Source organism: Triticum dicoccoides, chromosome 5B (assembly GCF_002162155.2).
Source record: "Triticum dicoccoides isolate Atlit2015 ecotype Zavitan chromosome 5B, WEW_v2.0, whole genome shotgun sequence".
In the NCBI taxonomy this organism is placed as follows: Eukaryota; Viridiplantae; Streptophyta; class Magnoliopsida; order Poales; family Poaceae; genus Triticum; species Triticum dicoccoides.
This window is the reverse complement of record NC_041389.1, coordinates 302151251-302173429: the sequence shown is the minus strand read 5'-3', so window position 1 is coordinate 302173429 and position 22179 is coordinate 302151251. Positions and strand designations below refer to the sequence as shown.

Genomic DNA, 22179 nt, shown 5'->3' with positions numbered 1-22179 from the left:
TGGACTCGCGCAGCCGTTACCCTTCGTGGGTTGAAGTCTCCATCAACGTGGATGTACGATAGCACCACCTATCAGAACCACGCCAAAAACATCCGTGTCTCCAATTGCGTTTGAATCCTCCAAACCCTTCCCTTTACTTTCTTGCAAGTTGCATGCTTTAATTTCCACTGCCTATACACTCTTTGCATGCTTGCTTGTATTGTGTGATGATTGCTTGACTTGTCCTAAAATAGCTAAAATCTGCCAAACTCTAAAATTGGGAAAAGGTTAAGTTTTTATTGGTCAAGTAGTCTAATCACCCCCCCTCTAGACATACTTCAAGGTCCTACAGATTTTCACGATCTAGCTCCGGACGCTATCCTCCATATCTCGTCCTTCATCATTGTGTGCGAGGCTTTTCTCCACGTCACCCCACACTTCGGCATATGGCTCAAGACCTTCAATGTGAAGCCGTAGATGATTGAGGGGCGACATGCGGAGTGCGGAGGTGCTGTAATAAGGAAGAACGCAGATGCCCCATGGCCGGAGGGTTCTTTCCCAGAGGTATCCGATTTATGGCAGCGGAGGTGGTTTTACGTCTCGGCTCCCAGAGGCACAAAGTGGGTGGCTGCCCCCGACTTCCGTTCGGGCCCTCCATCACAACTGGCGTCATGGACCAATGTAGGACAGGATTGGGGGTCTGCTAGTGATGTACCAACACTGCAGAGCCGTATCTGGGAGCTTCTTGAGAGGGACATTAACCTTGTCAGCATAATTCACGTAATGCTGATCCGACGGATGTTGCCGTGCAAACGCCGGCCTCTCCGGATGTGGGAATTCAATCCAGAGGGTCCGCGGACTATTCTGCACTTCTTCGGCCTAACGCTCGAAGGGATGTGTAAATTATTCTTCGGACCACAAGTAAAGTGTCCGGACACCATCGAGGATGCGGGCCTAAGCTGCAATCGCCCAGATACCCAAGTAAGTAACCCCGAAACCAAACACTTCGTTTATATTTATTGTAATCATTATTCTGAAAATCCTCCGTGGCCAGGAAAGGCTCAGCAAGGCGGAGAGAATCAGGTGTCCGGCGCCACTTCCCGAAGGCTCGCCTAGTCCTACCATAGCCAAGATGCTTGGCCGGGTGCTTAGCAAAATGCCCTCAGGGAAAGACGATGGGAAGAACAGAGAAGCCAAACTTCACACACTGTGCATCCAAACCGGGGGAATTGCTACCTCCCCAAAGGAGGATAGTCGGGGAGGGGAGTCTAAGGCCTCCTCCCCGCGCGGGAAGAAGAGGGCCGCCTCCGAAGACTTGGAGACGGAGGTGCCCAAACAGGGGAAGAAAGCGTCACCGGGGGGCCCTGCCCCGAAGGGCGCCCTCACCGCGTCATGCCCGCCAACGGGCCAACCCTCAATCGAGCTGTAAGTTAATCGTAAATTCGAAGGTATCGCTTTTCTCCGAGAACAATAACCAAGATCCATTCTTTGCAGTCCGGCTAGCAGCTCTTCTCGACAGAGTTCGTCTTCGGGGGATCTCCCTCCGGAGATGATGGAGAGTGAGACCCCACCAACCTCTCCGCCTCATGAGGCGGGCGGCCCCGAGGTGTCGTCACGAAGGAGTCCGGATCTGCCGAAGCCAGAAGCTAATCCTTCAGCCACCCTAAGCCCGGAGTGTTCGGCTCCCACGGGGGGCGATGAGAAGGGTCCAGCACAGTTTGGTGTCCAGCCGGACATACTGACGGGCCTTTTGGAACGAGCTGCTCTCTCGGAGGAGCACCGCTCATTAATGAGCACGGTGCTCAAGAAGATTTCATCTGCCACAAGCGGTTTGAATGAAGCATTTACGAGCCTGCTCAGAGGCTTCGAGGTATGTAATGAAAAATACATAATTTTTTGGCTGTGACACACGCGCTAGGTGTGCTCCATATGAATAGTAGCCCCTAAGACTCTGGTTGCCAGCCCTAGGAGGCAAACTGAGGATCATATTTTGAAGTAATGATCGCGCTGTGCTTATGCGCAGGTGTCTAAGGATCTGGCAGCTGACCAGTCCGTTGAGGTTTCGGAACTAAGGAGGCAGATTGGAGTTATTGATGCCGACATCACGCTTGTGAACGAGCGGCTTAACGAGTCACAAGGTATGTGCTCTGCTTTCCTTATTATTTATAGAAAAAATTGAAATGAGTATAATATTGATGTGATATGTGTGGACTGTAGATGGTGCTGCTGCCATGGAAGCCCTAAGGGCGGAACTTGCCCAGGCCAAGGAACAAGCTCGGGCTAGCAATGCGGCTGCCCTAAAGGCGGCCGAAGAGTTGAGAGCCGAACAGGCTGCTCATCGCCAAAGCAAAGACAAAATAGCCGAAATGGCTGTGGAGCTGAAAAATGCCGCCAGCCGGTATGAGCTCCTTGAGAAGGAGAATCGGGTGAACTTGGCTGACCTGAAGAAGGCACTTGATACGGCCAAGGAGACGCGGTCTTAAAGCAGGGATGCGTGGGAGGAGCTTCGTCTGGCCGGAGAAATTGCGGCTGGAAACCCCTACTTATTGCGTATGAAGTTTTTAGATCCGAAGTATGCTCCCCTGGATCGACGCTGGAGCCCTGCAAACGCGTATGCGGACTTGGCGAAGAGTACGGCTGATGCGGCCAAGTTTTTCGAGGACCAAGGTGATAAAGAAGTGGAGAAGTTGTTCTGGTCGCAATCCAATGCTCCCGCGCGCCCATTGCCGTTGAGTGATAAGATGGCTACTGTGGCTGAGCTTCATAGGCTGTCCGGGCTTGCAATGCGGTCTGTAATAGACCATCTTTGGCCAAAGGGGCCTAAGCCGGACAATTATTATGGTTTGGTGCAACAATTCCTCGGTGTCGTATCTCAGATCGATGCCATGAGGAGGTCGGCGTGTATAGAGGGTGCACGGATGGCACTTGCCCGTGTTAAAGCATATTGGACAGATATGGAGGCCACCATCATTGCGACCCAGAATCCGATGGGAGGTCAGGATCCGTCCGAGCACTACTTGGAGCAGGTAACATAAGGTGCTCGCTCAATAGAGGCTCAGTGCTCGAAGAATGTCATGTTCGAGTGACAAATCGTTTCATTGTAAAAACAATGTTATTTTGATTATGAGGCTATATTTATATTTTGTGCCCGAAAGTATTATTGTGCCTCCTGTGCGGCCGTTTTTATGTATATGTGTAATCTGAAAGTTAGCAGTCGTTGGCTTCAGCCCCCACGCATACAGTGCGGGGGTGTTCGTGAAAAATATGCGTAATCACACTTGATCCAACGTCTTAGTCGATTAAGGAGGTGATCGCACGTCGAACTAGGCAACCGGACTATATAGCTGTAACACTTTCACTTAGCCATAGGAGTTTGACGGTGGCGCTACTATGTAGCCCCTGGTACCTTCACGTGCATCCGAATACGGGCGCGTGTGTACATGACCGGGAAACGGTCCTTCGTTAATGTGGAGGAATCCTAAAGATTCCGGTAAGTCTTCGAGTGGTTGAACAGTCTCTCGCTGTATCATGACAGTCAGTTTTCGGCTTTCTCTATTGAGGTGCTCATCCGGAATAACCAGGGCACAATTGCAGTAGTTCTCCTTTGGCTGCCTTAGCCGATAAGAACGGAACATAAGGTGGCAAACCCAGGTGCCGGGCAAACCCAACATTTGACCAAAGACATGATTCGGAGCTGATGCATATAAGGCCAAACTCGTGACGCCGAACACTCCCGAAGGTATTCGGACTTTGCAACGTAAAATGGGCTGAAGAATGCCCTTTCATTATGAGCCCTGTAGTTCCAGGTACGTGCATTAGTCTGTCATGGTGAAATGCCAATAACGGCAGTACCCTCTGTGGGTATAGTACCCATGGGATGTGGAAACAACAAGAGACAATAAAAAAGGTTTACACAGGGGCTTAATCTAAAGAGAAACCTTTGAGCGGGGCCCTGCTGCACATCTGCGCCTTTGTCTCTGTTGTGCCATTTCCTGGAAGGGTATCGCACGAATTGTGTCTGTAAAAAAGAAAAACTCATGTAGAAGAGTATAACGTAAGCGTGCGATGGATAGTAAAAGTGTAAGACATTTGCCTGTTAATAAGGTCAAGCCAACAGTGGGGCTGTATTAAATATCTATAGCCCCTGGTGTCCTCTATGGGATTACGTACATGGTGCCCTAGCTCAGGTTTATCCGGGCTACCGGACTCGTCTAACCGTGTTCGTGGTCTTAACGACCAGTCATGCTTTCTGGTATTAGAGGCCGCTTAGAGTCCGGCTGCTAGAGCCGTCGCGTATTCCTCCGCGCGTGAAGAGCGCTCTGTGTCTCTGTTAACGCTAATGATGCTGCGTGGACCGGGCATCTCGAGTGTGAGGTAGGCGTAATGCGGTACTGCGTTGAAGCGGGTGAATGTCGTTCTCCCGAGCAATGCATGATAGCCGCTTTGGAGGGGGGCGATGGTGAAGAGTAGTTATTCGCTTCTGGAGTTGCCGGGGGAACCGAATGTTATCTCCAGTATGATGGAGCCCCTGCCGTGGGATTCAACGCCTGGTATCACCCCTTCAAAGGTGGTGTTGCTTTTGCTGATTCTGGATGGGTCTATCCCCATCCCACGGACAGTGTCCTGGTATATTAAATTGAGACTACTGCCGCTGTCCATGAGGACGCGAGTGAGATGGTATCCGTCGATTATTGGGTCGAGCACCAAGGCAGCTGATCCTCCATGTCGCATACTAGTCGGGCAGTCCCTGTGATCGAAGGTGATCGGGCAGGCCGACCAGTGGTTAAGTTTGGGGGCGACGGGCCTTACAGCGTATGCGTCTCTGAGTGCGCGTTCGCGGCTTCTTGTGGGTGTGTGAGTCGCGTGGATCATGTTTACTATTTTTACCTCTGGTGGGAATTTTTTCTGTCCCTCAGTGTTCGGCTGGCGAGGCTCATCCTCGTATTCACTTCGTGTTTCCCTTCCCTTGTGTTCGACATTTAATTTGCCGGCCTACTTGAAGACCCAACACTCTCTGTGAGTGTGGTTCACAGGTTTGTCGGGGGTGCCATGAATTTGGCACAGTCTGTCTAGGAATTTGTTCAGGCTGGACGGTCCCTCTTTGCTGCCTTTAAATGGCTTCTTTTGTTGACCGGGTCGAGAGCCCCTGAATCCGGCGTTGACCGTTGTGTTATCCGGGCTCTCTTCCTTGTTTTGACGTTTGTTTTTATTGCATCGTGGCTTCCTGTTGCCATCCCTTATGTCGGATGTACTTGGGTCACTGGTGCCTTTACGAGCCAACCAGCTCTCTTCACCCGCGCAAAAGCGGGTCATAAGGCTTGTTAAGGCTGCCATTGTCCTCAGATTTTCTTGGCTGAGGTGTCTGGCGAGCCACTTGTCTCGGATGCTGTGTTTGAAGGCCGCTAAGGCTTCGGCATCCGGACAACCGACAATTTGATTCCTCTTAGTGAGGAATCTGTTCCAAAGCTTGCGGGCGGACTCTCCGGGCTGTTGGATTATGTGACTTAAATCGTCCGCATCCGGAGGCCGGACAGAAGTCCCTTGAAAATTGGCCCTGAAAGCGTCCTCGAGTTCCTCCCAACTTCCAATTGAATTTTCGGGGAGGCTTTCAACCAATGTCGAGCTGGCCCCTTCAACTTGAGGGGAAGGTATTTGATGGCGTGGAGGTCGTCCCCACGAGCCATGTGTATATGCAGGATAAAATCCTCGATCCAGACCCCTGGGTCTATCATTCAATCGTATGCCTCTATGTTCACAGGTTTAAAACCTTGTGGAAATTCATGGTCCAGTACTTCTTCGGTGAAGCACAGGGGGTGAGCAGCCCCTCTGTATCTGGACGTGATGTGGCGTGCCGTCGGCTATTGTTGTGTCCGGTGCTGATTCCGAACTGGTATACGATCGGTATGATTGTTTTGGTGACCATAGTCCCGCGCCGGGGTGTGTCCTTTAGATCCATAGATGGACCTAGCCGCGCCGGCTTTCTTATCCAGGAGCTCGCGTAAATTGTGTGCGGCGTCGGTAGCTGCTCTGTTGCGGTTATGAAGTGGTTTGTCCGGCCTCCTGGCCGTGTTGTTCTTTGGTGGAACGGCCTCGTCGTCGAATTCTGGCAGCAGGTTGCATTTTGGATAGCTCTTTGTATGGCGATCATTGTCGTACTTTTCTTAAGTATCTAGCACTTTATTCCATCTACGATTGAGTGTTTCCTGTGCGGCCTTTAGTTGTTGCTTCTGCTTCTTTAGACTTCTCGCAGTGGCCATAAGCCTTCTGTGGAGGTTATCTCGTTCCAAGCGTGTTTCCGGGATGATGAAAGCATCGTCATCCGGACTGTATTCTTGTCCCGGGGCGGCTTGATGAATTCGTCCCTCGGGATCATTGTGATCGGGCGTCTGCTCCGAGCTATGTTCGGCGTGACCTGGCTCATCCTGCTCCATTGCTGGGTCCATATGGTCGTTGTTGCCTTCGAAGTTGACTGGGGTGTCGATCTTTCTGGCACTCTTTTCGCTATTTTTACTGTTGCTGGACTTGGAGCGGCGTCTACGCTGTTGTTTTGGCTTTTACCCGGGGGTTTTATCTTCCGAATTGTCGTCGTCCTCCTCCTTAGGCATATCCACCATGTATATATCGTATGACTAGGTGGCAGTCCAGCGCCCCGTTGATTCTGAATCGTCTCCTGCGCCGACTTCCATACCGTCGGTATCATCAGAGTCGAAGTCAAGCATGTCTGATACATCGTCGATAGTGGCTACGAAGTGGGTGGTGGGTGGGCAACGAATTCCTTCGTCGCCTGCTTCCCATTCGAGCCGGACATAGTTTGGCCGAGAGTCTCCTGACAAAGAGAGGGACTTTAAAGAGTTCAGCACGTCGCCAAAGGGCGAGTGCTGGAAGATATCCGCAGCGATGAACTCCATTACCGGAGCCCAACCAGATTTGGCGGGCTTGGAGGCGCGCGGACTGGAACCTACAACCGGATACGAGTCCGGTGGTCCGGTGTCACAGGCTTCCTTGGGGGTGAAGTCTGTGTTCGGCTCTACCGCCAATGAGTGTGCGGCCTCTGGGGCGGGGTCCATCCACCCGTCCTCGGATGACGCAATCTGCTCCGGATTTAGGTCCGGGGCTCCTGCAGGGGCGATATCCCGAGCATTGTCCGCTAGCAGGTCTAGGCCGTGCTCGTCGTGACTGTCCGGCGCTCCTGGCACAGGCCTGAATCCATTGAAGATCAAGTCTCCACGGATATCGGTCGTGTAGTTCAAGTTTCCGAACCTGTCCTGGTGGCCAGGGGCGTAGCTATCGATCTGCTCCAGATGGCCAAGCAAATTGGCCCGCAGTGCAAAGCCGCCGAACATGAAGATCTGTCCGGGGAGAAAAGTCTCACCTTGGACCGTGTAGTTGTTGATGATTGGAGGAGCCATCAAGCCTTGCAGCGACGACACAGAGGAACTCTCAATGAAAGCACCAATGTCGGTGTCAAAACCGGCGGATCTCGGGTAGGGGGTCCCGATCTGTGCGTCTAAGGCTGATGGTAACAGGAGGCAGGGGACACAATGTTTACCCAGGTTCGGGCCCTCTCGATGGAGGTAAAACCCTACTTCCTGCTTGATTGATATTGATGATATGAGTAGTACAAGAGTTGATCTACCACGAGATCGTAGAGGCTAAACCCTAGAAGCTAGCCTATGATGATTATGATTGTGATCGTCCCTCTAAGGACTAAACCCTTCGGTTTATATAGACACCGGAGTGGGGTAGGGTTTACACGGAGTCGGTTACAAAGAAGGAAATATAATATCCGAATCGCCAAGGTTGTCTTCCACGCAAAGGAGAGTCCCATCCGGACACGGGACGGAGTCTTGAGTCTTGTATCTTCACGCTCCAACAGTCTGGCCAAAGTATATAGTCCGGCTGTCCGGATACCCCCTAATCCAGGACTCCCTCAGACACACCAAGCCCTTGGCGCCCCTCTCTCTCTCTCGTTACTCCGTAGTTCCACCGCCTCGTCCCAGCGACGCTTAGCGAAGCGCTGTCGGTACTCCACCACCACCATCACCACCACGCCATCGTGTTGGTTGTGATCCCATCTACTTCTCCTCTCTCTCTTGCTGGATCAAGAAGGAGGCGACGTCATCGAGCCGCATGTGTGCTAAACTTGGAGGTGTCGTCCGTTCGGCACTAGATCGGTTGGATCGTGATCGGATCGCGAAGAGTACGACTACATCAACCTCGTTGTTAAACGCTTCTGCTTATGGTCTATGAGGGTACGTAGACACACTCTCCCCTCTTGTTGTTATGCATCTCCATGGATAGATCTTGCATGTGCGTAGAAATTTTTTTGTTTTCCATGCAACATTTCCTAACAAAAATTTGGTTAAACTTGGTGTGTTTTTTATCATGTATGAAGATGTAGTTTGAATGGAGATTTCCGTATTGTAGATGTTCTCATGCAACTCCTCTATTTGGGGCGATTCCTCATCGGATGATGAATTTGACACTGCAAGGAAGAGGACATAGGTTTGCTTGTACTGATGCAAAAGAAGAAGAAGCTGAAGCATGACGGTTTCGTTTTGACCGTGAGTACGTACTGAGAGAATGGCTAGAGGCACACAAAAGATTGATGCACAACTATTTTGGTACTCCACCAGTTTTTCTAGGGAGGAACTTTCGACGTAGTTTCAAGATGTTGAAGGATTTGTTTATTCACATTTGCAATTTTGTGAAGCAACATGACTGATCGTTTAAGCAGAGGAGGAATTGCACTAGAAATCTTGGACATAGCACTGAGCAGAATGTCACTGCCGCATTGCGCATGATGGCCTATGGTGTTCCGGCAAATTACATTAATGATAATTTGGCAATGGTAGATAGCACTTCTATCTTTTATGTCAATTTTTTTTGCAAAGGCTATGGTAGAAGTCTTCGGTCCAGAGTACTTGAGATCACCCTATGCTCAGGACACTCAGAGGCTTTTGGAGATGAACAAACCCCGTGGGTTTCCAGCTATGCTTGTCTCTATTGATTACATGCACTAGAAGTGGAAGAGTTGTCCTACGACATGGCATAGACAGTTCAAAGGACGCAGCAAGGATGCCACCATCATTCTTGAGGCTATGGCTGATATGGAGACATGGATTTGGCATGCCTGGATCTTGGGAGTGACATCAATGTGATCAACTGATCACCTCTTTTTGTGAAGTTAGGCAATGGAAAGGCTCAACCAGTGACCTTCCAAGAAAATGGGTGCACATACAACTATGGGCAATACCTTGCGAATGAGATCTATCCGAAGTGGGCTACTTTCGTGAAGCCAATCTCAAGCCCCCAAGGTAAGAAAGAACTTTATTTTCACAATGCTCAAGCGGCGGCTACGAAAGATGTGGAGAGTGCTTTGGAATTTTTCAATCCCAAATTGCTATTGTATGAGGACCGGCTAGATTTTGGGATCAGAAGAACCTTTGGTACATCCTAACTGCTTGCGTGATCATGCACAATATGATCATTTATAACGAGCGGGGACAAAATTTTGATTACACCTTCTATGACCTCATGGGAATACGCGTTCGGCCGACTAGAAGGGAAGACCGAATCAAACGCTTTATGGAGGTGTACCATGACATCAGAGAGACCGATACACATAATGATCTTCAAAAAGATATCATGGAGTGCTGGACTTGGCATGGGGATCAGGCCTCCTAGTTTATCTCTATTTTGTTGTATTATGCATGAACTATGTTGTATTGCTTGCTGAACTTCGTTGTATTTGTTTTGCATTTCATGTTGTGGATTTGATGAATTATGTAATAATTTGATGTTGTGAATTCATGAAATTAGTGTTATGTTTGTTTAAGGATTAATTTGAGATGATTTTTATTCAAATATGTCTGAAATAATGTTGAGTTTTTGTTGTGTGACTGACCTATTGTACATCATCTATTGGAGCGGCTGCCCTATTTTACATCATCTGTTGGAATTGCATGTTATTGGTGATGTATTTTTTTTTACTTTTTGATGATATAAATTTTACTCGAACCATCTTTTGTGATGTATTCTACATCATCTATTGAAGATGCTCTTACGAAAACCCAAATACAGAAAATAGTAATTTCCTAAAAAAACTCATTTAAATATTGGATCAAACCTGCATGCTAATTACCAAAAAAAGGGTTTCCCCCCGCTTTGTATACAAAGCAACCAATCGAACCATATAGGGATAGATGCTGGGGCGGAAGCAGCACAGTCACGCCCAAAAGAAACGATAGAGAAAGAGCAAAAGAAACAAATGCCGACAACGGCGGATCAACAAAAACGAAGAAGCCTCGCAATCGCTGCGCCCACCGGGCTCTTCCACTAGGCTCCAAGACTCCGAAGCGCCGGCACCAATCAACACCTCCAAGAAGGATCACAACGATGACGACGCTCTTGCCAAGGGTTTCCCCCGGTACACGACGAGGCGAGAGGAAGGGTAGCCCCCGACGCCCTCCCGGAAGGTCAGGTTGCACCCACAGGCGCCACCGCGCCGAAGTCGGCCACGCCGACAGGAGTTTCCCCCGATCCCAACCCGCACCTCGGGCGCTCCGGATCCAACCACCAGACCAACCACCACCCTGCGCCAACGCGGTCATGAGGCCTCCACGCCGTCTCACCACGGCACGGCAAAGTGAGGACAGCGCGGCGAAGAATCAGAGCCGGGACTAGGGCATATGCTAATTTCCCCTAACCATCGGTCTCAATTGTACACCCCAATCCACCGCATACCATCGGTCCGTACCTGCTCCCTCCATCCCCTAAGGATGTGTTTGATATGAATCACCAAGTGGAATGGAATGTGTCCCACTCGTGCTTGGGCCTCATTCTTCTGTTTGGTAGGAGCTCTACCATTTACTAGAAAATGATTTTTTTCCGCGATGGCACTAGAAACGAGATTAAAGGTCCTGAAGAACAAAATGAACTTTTTGACGTTGTACAAAACAAGTGGTGAGGGACGCTTTGATCATCAAGTGGCCGATCGAGCCAGGTCGGTTCAAATTAAAGAAGACCAAAGTACATATTGGAGCATGGCATGAGCATGAGCAATATACACATTTGTGAGCATGCATGCATACGCAGTCAATGCAACCGGGAAATGTGGTGCGTGTTGAAGGTGCACTAGAAAGAGAAGAGAGAAGGCCTGCCTTTAACCAACTTTGTTCTAGGTATGCTGGCCACCAGGCTGATTTAGAAGGGAGGAAATTAGGTAGGAACATCAGGTGCCCCTTCCGTGCAATCCAAGGGCCAAAGCTACCTCAGATATTCTTCCTGGCTCAGCCACTGCACTGCTACGGGTGCAACTAGGGACGGCAGGCCGTACGTGGCCGACTGCACGGCAAACCACCAGACCCCATCTCTCTCTCTCTCTCTCTCTGACTTGACAGTCTCTCTCTCCCTCTCTCTCTAGCAGTCACTTTAGAAAAACATATATGCTCGTTGGCCTAGCTAAGCGAACCCACTTTTAACCCTGCCATTCAACCTTTCATGGCCTCCTGAGGCCACTCCGGCCTTGCCAAGTTCGGTCACTAGCAAGCTAGAATCCTCTGGTCGCCACATCTCATGCTCCCTCTCCATCTGAATGGTTTGATACGTCAAACATTGTTGAAAGAAACGGGATCCACTTATATATGTTCCCCTGCATGTTGAGGTGGAACGCATTGATTCCTGTCATCGACTAACTATACTACAGTAGCACCACCCCTTGAGCCTCGCCAAGCAATCTACTCACACCATGCATGCTTGTATGCATATGAACCAAGCATTAGTTTCATCTAGAACAAACACATGCATCCTACACCTTTTGAGCCAAGATCAAGATATATGTATAAAACCTTCAGGGCATTGATCTCCTTTCGAGCCTCGAAATATATGTATAAAACTTTCAGAATATTGATCTCCTTCCACAATATCTATATTCAAGTCCTTCAGGGCATTGGTACGGTCTCCCTACCCAACACTTGGATTGCCGGTGTTTTTGAAAAATATATTGCTTCACATAAAATAATTCATTATAAAATTGAGTTCGACTGGAGTACTTAAGACATATTGACGTTTCATAGTAACTATAGTCTTCTATTCACTATACTCTGGCATAAAACAAGAGTATTCTTGAACACATTTTCGTTTGATTCAATTATACTATCATGAAAATTTGTGTCTGAACCTAAAGTATAATCTGAAGAGATATTTTACAATTTCTAAAACATCGTACATTTATAAAGAGAAGGATCATAGATTTAGGCATGTCTGTTATGCATGTGCGACAATCATATGAGAAGAATGGAACCGATCATGCAGGACTTGGTTAATTTGGTTAGAATTTTATGTGGCCCTGCTAACATTGAGATTCCACCACCTAACAGAGTTTAGAGCTTGTGGTTGTAAGCGATTGGCATCTGTATATGTTAAGCCAATGGTCCCCACGGATGAATTAGTGCTAATTTCCTCTTCCATATATGGTGAAGACAGTACATCATATCACTCTTTTCTCAGCCTATTTAGAGTTCCAGATTGAGTGCACACATACTATCGAGAGCAAGCCAATTAAGATTATATTAAACCAACCGACTATTATTCTGGATTTGACGAGCTTCCATGCATCACTCTTTTCACAATATTGCATATAGATCTTCGGTTTCTCTCTTGTGGTTATTTCGATGACTGCCAAGACATCCAGACTGAATGTACATGATCACCAGTTCACCGCCATTTGGCAAAAAAACAGTTTAACCATCCGACTACCCATGCTGATATTGTTGGTAATACTTTCTTTGACATAGACCTAGTTACGCGTGTTATCCAAATTAATCTGGTGTGAATTTCATGACTGAACCTCAGTCATCCCATGTATATGTAAAATATTGCTAACTAAGAATTTTCTTTGCACCTTTTGCCGGGTTTCCAAAAAGAAATTCTGCTGCAACTTGAAGGCATCTTCTAGTACCTATAGAATTGTATTCTGGTAAGTAATTAAGACGCCCCTTGGATCCTACAATCGAGGCTCATTTGATTCATTATTAGGTGGAAAGGTTTTTTGGGTGACATATACCCATCCTATTGATTCAAAGGGGAGTGTGGAAGAAAGAAAAAAAGACAAGAGCACTATCCTTTGATCTCACTTTCAGATATTTTCGTCCTTGCCGGCAGCACTACATAATCGATTTGACAAATAAAAAAGAACAATTTTCATTTATACCAGTTTCTGCCTATTAAATTTGAGGATAGTTCTGTTAGATGTGTATAGTTCATTCTGTACATCCACATTGTATAAGGGGCTTTTCTGCACTTTGCCACACCTGTATACGTACTGGCCTTTGGTCCTCAGTAAAAGTTTAGTTGCTGTTTATCCAACATGGTATCAGATGTTAGGTTCCCCTCTCTCCCGCACGCTGCAACTCCGTGCTAGCTTCTCCCCCGATCCGCCCACTATCAGGTCCGGCTCTCCTCGCCATGGATCCGGCCGCCCCGGCTCTCCTCTCCGCGGATCCAGCCACCCCGGCTCTTCTCCCCGCGGATCCAGCCGCCCCGACCCCTTCCTCGCTGCAGCTCCGGCCGCCCCGGCCTGCTCCGCTGCCCGGCTCGGCCCAGTTGCCACCGCCGTCGGTCTTCTGCGACTCGGCTTCGCGCGGGGTCGGCCCCTCGCTTCGCTGCTCGCCCACGCTGCCCCGTCTGCCGCCCCGCCTGCCCTTCTTCGCTGCTGCTCCGCTTCGGCTGCTGAGGCTGCTGCTTTTCTCATCCCCACGCGTGAGTTGCTTCGCCCGGCTCCTCTGAGCCGCCTGCTCTCGTCCGGCCCCGTGCCTGCTGCGTGCCGTCACGGGTCCTTGCCCGCTTGCCTGCCGCGTGCCGCTCGCCTCGGTTGTACAAGCGCGGGCATGAGTGAGCGCTCGATCCCGATCAGGTTCTCTGTCTTCGTTGGAAAAAAAGGAGGATATCTCAGTATGTCATCTTCAGGCTATGTGGCTGTTCCCCGCTGCTCGGTGATATTTGATGGCACCAACTATGCTGAGTTTGCGGGTTTCATGCATATTCATATGCGCGGCCTCCTGCTGTGGGGCGTTCTCTCTGGCGAGGTACCGTCTCCGCCCTGCCCTGTTGCTCTGGTGGCTCCTGTTCCGCCGGTGCCGCCGGTGCTTGCTGCTGATGCTTCTCAGGCTGATCGGGATGCAGCCAAGGCTCTGGATGATGCTGCAGTTGATGCTTATGATCAGCAGGTATCCGCTTATTCTGATGCTCTTTCTGTCTATCGGGATGATTTGTCTGCTTACACTCAGTGGTGCAATGATGATACTCGAGCTGCTGCTGTTCTCACTGTGAGTGTCCTCCCTCAGTTTGCTTCGGAATTCATGGGCCTTGGCACTGTTGCAGCAATGTGGTCCTACCTTTGTCAGCGCTATCAGCCCTCTGGTGATGCTCTATACCTTTCTGTGGTACGTCAGGAGCATGCTCTTCAGCAGGGTGACTCTTCTGTTGATGAGTTCTACTCATAGTGTTCTGCCATATGGCGTCAGCTTGACTCACTACGGACAGTTGTTTGTGGCACGTGCCGATGTTGTCAGACCACACGGTCTGACTTGGAGTTTCAGAGGGTTCACGAGTTCTTATCTCGTCTCCGGTCTGAGTTTGAGCCTCGTCGTGCTCACTTGCTTGCTCGTGGTCGTGTTCCTATCTCAGAGATACTTGCTGAGCTTCGTGCTGAGGAGACCCGCCTTCGCTCTGTTGGGTTGCTTCTGGTTCCGTCAATATTGGCCGCCCGGGCTCCTGTGTCGTCTGCTCGCCTCACTGCTCCGCCGCTCCTGCCTACTCCTCCAGGGGGTGAGCCGTCCTCCTTATGCTGAGAAGGGCACGTCGCACCGTGACACCGTCTGTGGTTACTGCTCTCGGTCAGGTCACCCAGAGTCTGATTGTCGCCAGAAGAAGCGAGATCAGAGGCGCTCCCCCTCCGGCGGGACTCCTGTGTCTTCCTCGACTCTGTCACTCACTGACCAGGACATTGTTCACCTCAAGCACCTTCTTGCTTCCTCAGGCTCCTCGTCGACTGCTGCTGCTGTGACTGCATCCCCTTCCTCACCACCACCGGCATCTACACAGTCAGGTACATCTTCGTGGGTTCTGGATTCTGGAGCCTCCTTTCATATGTCTTCTGATTCTTCCGAGTTGTCCTCTCTCCGACCTCTTGATTCACCTGTTAATGTTCTTACTGCCGATGGCACATCTCTTCCTGTTGCTAGTCGTGGTATTCTTTCCACTCCATCTTTTTCTGTTCCGAGTGTTTCTCATGTTCCTTGCCTTACCATGAATATTTTTTCCGCTGCCCAACTTACTGATTCTGGTTGTCGTGTCATTCTTGATACCGACTCTTACTCCATTCAGGATCGTCGCACCAAGGCTTTGGTTGGTGCTGGCCCCCGGCGCCGTGAGTCAGAGGGCCTTTGGGAGGTTGACTGGCTTTGTGTTCCTTCCGCTGCCACCACTTCTGCCAGCTCTCATGCTCTTGCTGCCTCTTCGTCTGCGTCCTTCCAGCAGTGGCATCATCGCCTTGGTCACATATGTGGCTCTCGCTCGTCTTCTTTAGTTCGTCAGGGTCTCTTAGGGTCTGTATCTGGAGATGTCTCCTTACATTCTAATGGTTGCAGACTTGGCAAACAGACTCAGTTACCTTATCATATTAGTGAGACTGTATCTCAGCGTCCTTTTGACTTAGTTCATTCTGATGTCTGGGGTCCTGCTCCCTTTGATTCGAAAGGTGGTCATCTCTACTATGTTTTGTTTATTGATGATTTCTCTCGCTACACTTGGCTCTACTTCATGAAATCTCGTAGCGAGGTTCTCCCTATATACAAACGTTTTGCTGCCATGGTTCACACCCAGTTTGCCACGCCCATTCGTATTTTTCGTGCTGACTCCGCTGGAGAGTATATCTCTTAGCTGTTGCGTGGTTTTCTCGCGGAACAGGGTACTCTTGCCCAGTTCTCTTGTCCTGGTGCTCATGCTCAGAATGGCGTTGCCGAATGAAAGCATCATCATTTGCTTGAGACGGCTCGTGCGCTGATGATTGTTGCTTCCCTTCCACCCCACTTCTGGGCTGAGGCTGTTTCCGCATCCACCTATCTCATCAACATTCAGCCATCGTCTTCTCTGCAGGGTTGTATTCCTATGGAGTGTCTCACTGGTCGCTCTCCTGACTACTCAACTCTTCGTATGTTTGGATGTGTGTGCTATGTTCTTCTTGCCCCCCGAGAACGCACCAAACTGACTGCTCAGTCGGTTGAGTGTGTTTTCCTTGGCTACAGTGATGAGCACAAGGGGTATCGATGTTGGGATCCCGTGGGTCGTCGCTTGCGCATTTCGCGTGATGTGACTTTTGACGAGTCTCGTTCTTACTACCCACGTCCTTCTTCCTCGAGTTTCTCTGTGAACGACCTTTCTTTCCTTCTCCTTCCTGATACATCCTGCTATCTGCCTCATGTGTCACCTCTTCCTCCGGCACCTCTCTTTCCTTCTCATTCACCACCGACCCCGTCTTCTCCATCCTCCTCCTCCACTTCTCCACCATCATCTCCAATCTATCGCCCTCTCTCACCGTTTCCTCTCCACTATACTCGCTGATCCCGTACTGAGGATGTCTCCTCTGACGAGCCTTCCACCTCTGGTGCACCTCCTCTCACGCCTCCCCCGGTTCACAATCTTCGTGCTCGGCCTCGCCCCCTGCCTGATCGCTACTCCCCTGATCGGTACGGTCTCTCTGTTATTGCTGAGCCCACTTCCTATCGAACTGCCATGACTCAGCCTGAATGGCAGCTTGCGATGGCTGAAGAACTTGCTGCTCTTAAGCGCTCTAGCACATGGGATCTGGTTCCCCTTCCTTCTGGTGCCCGTCCCATTACCTGCAAGTGGGTCTACAAGATTAAGACTCGCTCAGATGGTTCTCTTGAGCGCTACAAAGCTCGTCTTGTGGCCCGTGGTTTTCAGCAGGAGCAGGGGCGCGATTATGATGAGACATTCGCTCCTGTGGCCCACATGACCACTGTTCGCACTCTTCTTGCCGTGGCTTCTGTTCATCAGTGGTCTATCTCTCAACTTGATGTTCAGAATGCTTTTCTCAATGGCGAGTTGCGTGAGGAGGTTTATATGCAGCCACCACCGGGGTACTATGCTCCTGGTGGTATGGTCTGTAGACTTCGCCGCTCCCTCTATGGTCTCAAACAGGCCCCTCACACCTGGTTTGAGCGCTTCGCCTCTGTGGTGACTGCGGCTGGTTTCTTGCCCAGTGATCATGATCCTGCGTTGTTTGTTCACGCGTCTCCTCGTGGTCGGACTCTTCTCCTTCTCTATGTGGATGACATGATCATCACTAGTGACGACTCTGAGTACATTGCCTTTGTTAAGGCTCGCCTTTGAGACCAGTTCCTCATGACTGATCTTGGTCCTCTTCGCTATTTTCTTGGGATTGAGATCTCCTCGACCCCTGATGGCTTCTACATCTCCCAAGAAAAATATATTCAGGATCTTCTTGCTCGCGCTGCGCTTGGTGATGAGCGCACAGTTGTGATCCCCATGGAGCTCAACGTCCAGCTTCGTGCCTCTGATGGTGACCCTCTTCCTAATCCCACTCGCTGTCGTCACCTCGTTGGCAGCCTTGTCTATCTTGTTGTTACGCGTCCTGACATCTCCTATCCTGTCCACATCCTGAGTCAGTTTATTACAGCCCCCACCTCTGTCCACTATAGTCACCTCCTCCGTGTTCTATGATATCTTCGCGGCACGATCTCTCAGCGCCTTTTCTTTCCCCGCTCCAGCTCTCTTGAGCTCCAGGCCTACTCTGATGCTACCTGGGCTAGTGATCCCTCTGATCGACGCTCGCTGTCTGCTTACTGTGTCTTTTTTGGTGGCTCTCTTATTGCCTGAAAGACAAAGAAACAGACTGCAGTTTCTCGCTCGAGTACAGAGGCTGAGTTGCGAGCCATGGCTATGTTGACGGCTGAGGTGATCTGGTTACGGTGGTTACTTGAGGACTTTGGTGTGTCTGCTACTACCTCAACTCCTCTCCTGTCCGACAGTACCGGTGCTATCAGTATTGCGCGTGACCCGGTGAAGCATGAGCTCACCAAGCACATCGGTGTGGATGCCCACTTTGTGCGTGCTGTTGTGCAGGATCATACTCTCGCTCTTCACTATGTGCCCTCTGAGTTACAGTTAGCTGACTTCTTCACGAAGGCACAGACTCGAGCGTAGCATGGGTTTTTCCTCTCCAAACTCAGTGTTGTTGATCCACCATGAGTTTGAGGGGGGTGTTAGATGTGTATAGTTCATTCTATACATCTCCATTGTATAAGGGGTTTTTCTGCACTTTGTCACACCTGTATATGTACTGGCCTTTGACCCTCAGTAAAAGTTTAGTTGTTGTTTATCCAACAAGTTCCTCCTACGCTCAACTAATTTAATTTTATACCAGTTTCAAGGAAAAAAACACAAAAGTTATATGATTTACATGAAAAACTCGATGAGGACCTACAACATCTTTATTTCACCTATGTCTGTGATTTGATTTTAATCTGGCTGTTCTCATTACGATTCTATGTCCCTCCTATTTCCGCTAATCAAACGCCAAAGCTTACAAAATTCATGTTTGTTTTCAGTCCTCTGTTTTGTACTCCTACATAAACTTCTACTCTGTTCGTCCAAAAATAAGTGTGGTTGATTTAGTACGGCAGAGGGAGTATATATATATCATAGTTAGGTGTTTTTCTCTTCTATTTATACGGTTTTGTAAGTCTGCGAATCTAAGAACTCTCAAGATGGGAGGGGATTGGATACAAGTTAACTAGAGCACGCGCTCTCTCTATCTAATAAGCATATATAAAAGCCAACTAATTCCCATATTTTGACATCACAGTATCATCCGTGCATGTGTCTTTGTGTACGCAGCATGCATGTCACATCCATAGCTGACGTCTATACGTAGTGAGAAGCAGTGGAGCAACCAGAATGGCCACTAGCACCAAGCGCCTCCTTTGCAGCCCAGGCAGTATACAATGGCGACCTCATGCAGTGGTAGCTAACTAGCTATAGCTATATAAGCTAGCACATGCGTACATGTACTACCCACCAAGCTCTCCATCCGTCGTCTTCTCACTTCGCATGCACTGTGCGTGATCCAGTCGAGCCTCGAGCATGGGCATGGATGCAATCAACAACAACAACGTGAGCGCGGTGGCACCGCCGTCGTCCATGTGGACCAGCACGAGCCGGCGCTGGCGCCCGTCCCTCGCGTCGGGCCTCCGCGCCGCCCTGGCCTGCACCATCGTGGGCGTCGTGTCCGTCTACGCGCCGCCGCCCCTCAAGCGCCACCTCACCTTCCCTGCCTTCTCCTACGTCGTGACCGTCATCATCGTCACGGACGCCACCGTCGGCACCGCCCTGCGCGCCACGGCCAGCGCGCTCCACGCCACCGTCATGGGCGCCGTCCCTTCCGTCCTGGCGCTGTGGCTGGCGCACCGCACGGGCGCCGCCGAGTCGGTGCTGGCCACGTCGGCCGTGGTGGCGCTGAGCACGTTCGCGGTGGCGCTGCCGGAGTCGCCGGGGCCCGTGGCGAAGCGGATCGCGCTGGGGCAGATCATCATCATCTACGTGGCCAAGTTCAGGCGAGGCGACCGCACGAGCCACGAGCTCGTGCTGGAGCACCCCGCCAACGTGGTGCTGTGCACGGCGCTGGGGGTGGCGGCCGCCTTGCTGGCGGTGCTGCTCCCTTGCCCGCGGCTGGCCACCCGGGAGGTGGAGGACAAGAGCAGGGCGTACATGGAGACCGCGGCGGAGAGGGTGAGGGTGCTCGTCGACGCGTTCCTCCTCGCTGCCAACGACACCGCCTGCGCGGATGATGGCCAGGAAACAGCCGCGGCATCTGGTAGACGGCGGCGATGGTGCATGGCAGCGTGCATGTCACAGGCAGACCGTCTCGCGTCCGCAAGCGCCGCCCTCCTCCGCCGCATGGCCGCCGTTAAGGTAATTTAATTTGACGATCGTGCATGAGAATAAGTACAAATCTTTCTTTTTAACAAAGTGGTCATGCATGTCATGCGTATCATATATAGATTCATTCGTTCATATCTAGCGTTAAATTCCTGCTTGCGTCAGTTGGGTGCATGCTTAGCTACCGAAAGAGCTTGCTAGATGCCAAAAGTAGACCAGCACTAGAATGCAGCGCTAGTGCTACCTAGTAGTACTATTGGAGTCCTCGTCAGAAAAACAAGTAGTAGTATGACTTTGGTCTTCGGCATGCCGCATGCATGCATGCGAGTTACCACTATTATACTATAATTACGCAGTAGAAGCATGCATGTGATCAGCTTAATTTGCACGGATCTAGTACATGTATATATGATGAACTAAACTTGGATTACTACATACACGCGTGCAGGGAGATTTGCAGTGGGAGAGAGTGCCAGCAGTGCTCAGGCGGTGGATGCCGCAGCAGGCGGTGGTAGACCACGGCCGCATCGAGATGCCCATCAAGGGCATGGAGATTGCGCTCACCAGCACTGCCATCGCCGGCACCAGCCCTATGATATGCAGCAGCTGGTTAGAGCATATGAGGGACCAGATACGCCTCTCCATGCTCACTACACATCGCCACCACCACTGCAGCAGCACCACCACCACCAGCGTCGCCATGACCAAGACGACCATCAACAAACAATCACCATTAATGTTGACTACCGATACGATGACGACGTTGTTGCCGGAGAGGCACGAGGAGCTGTCTCCTTTCCTCTTCCTCTTCTCCATGCATCTCCTCCGTCGTGGCACCCTGCAGCAGTTGGCCTCCTCTCATCCGGATCAGACCAAGACTACCACCTGCAAGGTAACTCCGGCAGCGACAGCAACCGACGAATCAACCGACGACGACGACTTCTACCTGTCCGAAGAAGAAGAGGAAGAAGGAGCACATGCCAGCAGCGGAGAAGAAGAAGACCAGCTGCAAGAACACGAGGCGCCAAATAAGACTGGCGACATGGAGACCACGTCCAAGAAGCAGAAGAAGAAAAGCGTGTGGCTGAGGTGGGGGCTGGAATGGGAGAGGGTGATGACCGCGGCCAAGTGCGCCGTGTCGCTGGGCCTCGCCGTCCTTCTCGGCCTCCTCTTCAACAACGACCACGGCTTCTGGTCCGGCCTCATCGTCGCCACCACCATGACCGCCGGCCGTGACTCCACGTGGGCCGTGGCCATCGCGCGTGCGCACGGCACCGCCATCGGCTCCGTCTATGGCGTGCTGGGCTGCCTCCTCTCGCAGCAGCCGCACCTGATGGAGCTCCGCTTCCTGGCCCTCCTCCCCTGGATCGTCCTCGCCACCTTCCTCAAGCGCAGCCGTGCATATGGCCCCGCGGGCGGTGTCGCCGCCGCGCTCTCCGGCATCATCATCGTGGGACGGAGGTACGACGAGGCGCCCATGGCCTTCACCATTACCAGGCTCGTGGAGACCTTCATCGGCCTGTCCTGCACCGTCGCGACGGACCTCGTGTTCCAGCGCAAGGCCAGGCCGACCGCCAGGGCCAGGGCGCAGCTCCACCGCTGCATCGCCGCGCTGCGGGAGTGCGTGGTTGGACTGGCACCCACGTCGGCAGCGAAGCAGCAGCAGCACAAGACGTTGCTGGAGCAGGTGGCGCTACTGAAGAAGTACGCGGCGGAGGCAGGCAGCGAGCCAAACTTTCTGTGGCTGGCGCCGTTCCCGACCAGCTGCTACGACAAGGTTCATGGCAGCCTGAGCAGGATCACGCAGCTGATTGGGCTCTACCAGCACGCCCGAGCCATCCTCATCGACACCGCCGGCGGCAGCCGGCAGCTAGGCGCGGACATGAAGCGCTTCCACGGCGCCCTCTCCGCGTCCCTGGAGGCAGTGCTGGAGGAGGAGGACGTCGACCTTGAGGCCGGCAAAGGAATCTTCTGCGAGGACATGGCGGTTGTCAAGTCCTTCGTCGGCCATGCGAGGGAGGCACTGTCACAGCAGCAGCGGGAGGAGGAAGAAGAGCAGTTGGCTGCTGTTTGCCTGGGCTCGATTGGGTTTTGCATGGGGGAGATGATGAAGGAGGCACAGCAGCTGGAGGCTCACATGCTGAACCTCAGTCTCCAACCTAGTCGCTGATGCTGCCTACCTTGTTCGTACTATGTTCATGTACCACATCTTACTAT

General features: G+C 51.2%; 1 protein-coding gene across 1 annotated transcript; it reads left to right on the top strand.

Moving 5' to 3' along the window:
- Positions 1–19122: 19122 nt before the first annotated feature.
- Positions 19123–22161, top strand: LOC119308569. The gene is made up of 2 exons (XM_037584697.1): positions 19123–19995; positions 20411–22161. Exons 1-2 carry the CDS (start codon positions 19168–19170, stop codon positions 22130–22132), a joined length of 2550 nt encoding a protein of 849 aa, XP_037440594.1. The 5' UTR covers positions 19123–19167; the 3' UTR covers positions 22133–22161.
- Positions 22162–22179: the final 18 nt, after the last annotated feature.

Bases quoted from the DNA above. Each gene is read 5' to 3' on its own strand.
- LOC119308569 (XM_037584697.1), top strand. From the start codon at position 19,168: ATGGGCATGGATGCAATCAACAACAACAACGTGAGCGCGGTGGCACCG. The intron at 19,996-20,410 runs GTAATTTAATTT...ACACGCGTGCAG, and splicing joins GCCGCATGGCCGCCGTTAAG to GGAGATTTGCAGTGGGAGAG.